At 36.8% G+C, this 5,000-nt stretch overlaps 1 protein-coding gene across 3 annotated transcripts in view; it reads right to left on the reverse strand.

Moving 5' to 3' along the window:
* The window catches only part of pcx (pecanex), a 29,956-nt gene extending 25,645 nt beyond the window's left edge, over positions 1 to 4,311 (reverse strand). For all 3 annotated transcript variants that reach the window (XM_070117029.1, XM_070117028.1, XM_070117030.1), the window contains exon 1: positions 4,002 to 4,311. In XM_070117029.1, coding sequence (XP_069973130.1) covers positions 4,002 to 4,154 — 153 coding nt within the window. In that variant the 5' untranslated portion in view covers positions 4,155 to 4,311. The remainder of the gene's footprint in view (positions 1 to 4,001) is intronic.
* Positions 4,312 to 5,000: the final 689 nt, after the last annotated feature.

Raw genomic sequence — 5,000 nt, forward strand, 5'->3', positions numbered from 1 at the left:
TATTCTAGAGGCAGGGCGCTAGTAATGTGGTCTGTTCCAAGAAGCACACTGTCACATCACAGTTGTATCTAATTTTTTAGTCACAATAAGAGAACATACATGTGTAAATGTAAATTCATTTAGGTCCATACAGATCCACTATTGGTACATCAACATTCTGGTATTTTGGAGACAAGTCCCTAATCAATTATACCAGTACTGTACAGATAAACAGCTCCTTTAAATGGCATGTAAAATACAAGTTTTCAAAATTATCAACACTAAAATCTGCCTGAAGGCACTGTAGTTCTAATAGGTTTATGTTTATTACACTAAATCCTCTTCGGCAATTTTCAGTATCAACATTACTAAAATACGTTTATATACCAGTACCAATGATGTTGCTGCTTTTGAGAATATCCAAAAGGCACCAAGAAAAGAACCGATGACCACTGCTCTTCTCAGGCCCAAGAATCTATCAACCCATTCTACAGGAATTAACTACACGGGGATAAATTTTCCACCACTTTCTACAATCTACAAGCAGTTCTGCTACACACACAACAACAGAGAAAAAGAAGCCAAAAAGATATAGCCCCAAGAAATGGCTAGCTAAAACCAGAAGACGGTCTAAACTGTGTATTTTTTAGTGCCTGCATAAGGACAGTCAAGAATTGTGAGTTATATGCTCTTATCCAAACAAAGAATAAACAATAATGACAAATAAGCATCTATAACATTTGTTATTCAACAGTCAATCAATTGTTCATCCTTGTTATATTTTCATATCTATATATATATCACAAAGAACACAATGAAATGTACTTTTTATACTATTCACACCTAACATCTCTAGAGCTTTGTAGTTTGTAGATATTTAAACCTTAAGTCCTATTTGCGACAATCATACCCAGCCACCTTCTATGCTATCAGTCCAGTTCACGATGATCATGCATGGGCTGTCAAAAATTGGTGGGCATTTTACCACAATTCCTTTAAATTATGAACGGCTCACATAGTGTCACCTAGGGCACAAATCTTCCTCTAACCACACTCCGCCTCCCCTTGGAAGCCCTACCATCCAAGTATGTTCCCGGCCTCTTTCTCCTTGTGAATGGAATGTAGTGAGTTTGTAGTAGCAATTCTGGTATTGTATGACATTTCATACAGCCAAACCTATTTTTTTCCTGTGCCATATTCCATCTCGACATATGTCAGTCCCCTCCTCGTATTTCAATACCTTTTCATTGTTTATACATTTAGATATATATACATACATCTGAATATATATCTTTTTGTTTATTTGCATCTATCTTTTTATCTATCATTATATATCACACAAAAAATATAGATACCTTGTTATCTTTTGTGAATTTTATTTGCACATAGCTGGTTTAACAAGAACTCAACCACCAAGGAGCCAAGGAGTAGTTTTCTGTCTTTTTTTCTAATGCTATTCATATCAATTTTGTTATCATCACTGTTGACATTATAATTTTCAAAATGTCATTTACAGTATTAATGGCAGCAAAGAATAAAAACGAATTTTTCAAAAAAAGAAAAAGGCTTAACGGGTGACACATGCAGAATTAGTAATTGACTATTTAGCAGTTGAACATTTGCAGAGCCATCTACAAGTCAAACAATTCATAAACAAGAAGACACAGTCGACAGGATTTGTTTTATCATTAAACCCACATTAATGGGTTCAGATATGGATATGTAAATATGAATAAATATATTAATACAATTAGACATTAAAAGGAAAATTCTATCTAATGTTACTGTGAAGTTTCTCTAAAAAAAAATAATAATAATAACAAAAAATACATATGCATATATAGACTTACCTACATGAGATAAATTAAATAGCTACATTCATATACACAACTGCAAATTTTTAAAAATTATCTATAGGCCTATGCACGTGTAAATAAGCAAAGATATCAAGCATAAATCATACATATAACCATCTGTAAAAATGATAAGGATAACATAATACTCGATCAAAAATTTAATGTGAATGACTTACAACTTTCAAGGCAAATTAATCAATGCATTACTAAAAACACAACCCATATCTAATATCATCTGGTCATCAGATATCAACTGTTAGAAAAATATTCAGCAAATCAATGGGGAAAAAAATAATATCAACAATAAATGTTGACAAAATTCTCGTATGTCTACCTCTGGCCTCTCTGCACCTTGGGAACTCTGACAACAATCCTCAAATCTCTGCTTCATACATGTTTGAAGGATAAGAACTTTTAGTCCACACTTGCAAGTTACTGTCAAATAAGGAACCACTCATTCTATATTCAAACCAGATAATACATAATGAAGAATTTTAATAATCAAATATTCCACCTCATTTCATACCTTCTCTGCTTTTGCAATACATGAATTTCCTTTCACTTTGCCTAAATCAAAACATACACAATGTATATGAATATACAACTATTTATATGTATGTAGATGTATACAGATCACAATCTACATCATCTTGATTCATCCTTCATTTAGGTTTTGGAAAAACCCATGACCACTTGCATAATGCCTATGGTTGGTAGTTCCACAATTTTTTTTTTTTTTTTTTTTTTTTTATAGTCAGCAAGTCCATAGCCACATCATGAATGTGAGATCATGCTTGATTGTTTGTGATGAGGGTCAAAATGACATATGCGGCAATAAAATCTGGTGGATTCGCTTTTGACAGGTGACGTTCAGCATGCGTCAAAATTACAAATTCAATAAATACCATATGAAGAAATATGCAAAAATTATAAATGAGAATAGGTTACAACAGGTATAAAAAAAGAAAAAAAATTGTATTACTGCCTCATTACAAATTTATTAGGGGTATACAGTGTCATCTGTAACTATCCATTTGAGAGTACAGTATTGTAAAAAATTTGGGAAGACACAAAAATACGAAGCTTGTGGACTACATCATCTTTTCTGGTGATGCAATATTTGAACCTGAATTACACTGCAACTGAGGGTTTCCCTACAGTTATACCAACTTTGTCAACATCAACAAATATGCCTATATCTACGTATATACGCAAGACACAACACAATTTCATCAAGAGAATATTGATAATAATTTGACAAAACTGAAAAATCACTTGTTCCTCAATACTATTATCCTTATTCAAGGAGGAGGACCTGGCACAATATAGGACTAGATGATAAAACGCCCTGGTCACTGGCTGAGAGATTTGCCCTAGGAATTTTGTCTGTTTTACCCTTCATGCCAAGCACCGGAGAAAAAACGTACCAAGATGTGCCACAATGCAAGTCTCATGCTAGCGACAAACCACATAAGAGACCTCTAGCGTTACACACTTCGATTCCCTTGGGAAATAAAGTGGCCCATGATGGTTTAAAACATATCAAAAAGATATTCACTCAAACTCATAATAATGACCTAACCAATGTTTTGACAGTCGGCAAAGAGAGCCCTTACACTACCCTAAGGCTTGTAATGCTTCGCAAGGCACTCACAAAAGATTTCTCACTACTGCAGCCCTTTCCTTTTAACATTTATACAAGCACATCATTCCACAAATCCCTTTTATGCACAAAAAGAGGCCAGCATAACTAATCTCACTGTAGCATTGTGACCTCAAAATTAATTAACAAGAGGACCCCTTTCTACTAATCTTGTGAATTTTCCTTCCCAAATTTCCCCCCTTCACTTCCTCACAAAAACACAAAACAAACACAAGTCAACATACATTGAAATCAGACCTAGAACAACAACAAAAAAGAAAACAAAAACCAGAATTGAAGTGGATAAACCTTCCCCTTTTCCAAACAAAAAAAAAGAATGTAAACAAAACCACACCAAAACAAAACGATACGAGGAAAGACAACTATTCTTTCTCTCTCTCTCTCTCTATCCCTCTTTTCTCTCTCACGTCCTCTCTTCCCTCCCTCCTTTCCCTCTCGCCCTTCCTCTCTTGCAGCTCCCCAGCAGACGCCCCCAGGACCCTCCCCTGTGCCCCGAGACTCACCAGGTAGATGGAGAAGGGCGCGCAGACGAGGTACAGCCATAAATACAGGTGGAAGGTGTTGCAGAAGACCTCTTGGTGGGGATCGTGGAACCAGCCGCCTGTTAACGAAGCCCAAATGCCCTGGCGTAGTATTTCCACACTCTGAGACCCCATTCCCTCACTTAGGACTTGGAAAGCCACCTACACTGACGTAGGGGATCACTACCGGGGTGTACCGTGCGTTGTTTTCCTTTTTTTCTCACATTATGGTGTCCCTTCGCCCGTACTTTCAGCCTTGATACTCCACCATGGATCATCTGATGGCCAGGCGTTGTTGGAACCTCATCGCGCAAATACAAAGGCCCGTTGGGGGTTTCTCTCCTCGCTTTTCGCGGGTTTCTATTTTTTCTGGGACTCTCCGTAGGCTAGGGTCTTTTTAAATAGTCGAAATTAGGGCAATGGTGCTAGAAAATAGTTTGTTTTTTGACTTTGTTGAGCATTACGTTGGACCGGCTTGAGTAGCGGTCCCCGGCACGTCCGTTTTCGTCGCCGAGGATCCGATTCGTGGTCGCGTTCGTTTGTGCTTGTGTATTTCGGTTTCTGGGGTCATATGTCATTGCATTTGGGATATGACGGAATTCGGATGGCATATTTCAAGCAAGATGCCGCGTTGCGATTCTCCGGCATTTTTATCTTTCAAATCTCGTAAGGGGAATCGGTGAGAATCGGAGGTACCAACCTTTACCGTTAAACTGTTCGACATTTGCCATTAAATAAATATTTGGATTTTAGAAGCTATTTGGAGATTATTTGGAATCATGGGCTTAGCCTAGAAGTATTAGTACGAAAGAGAATAATCGCCTCGTGCGCAATTTTGCGAAAGATTCCTGGAAAACGTGGAAATAGAAGTTGCGATAAAAGCAGGTAAAAAAAACGTATATTTATTTATTTATTTCCTTCCTCCCTTTCTACAAGTCGTATTATTTGCGTTCGACAGGTATACCTATCATTCTAACTTCA

The sequence above is a fragment of the Penaeus vannamei genome, chromosome 39, assembly GCF_042767895.1.
Source record: "Penaeus vannamei isolate JL-2024 chromosome 39, ASM4276789v1, whole genome shotgun sequence".
Classification (NCBI taxonomy): Eukaryota; Metazoa; Arthropoda; class Malacostraca; order Decapoda; family Penaeidae; genus Penaeus; species Penaeus vannamei.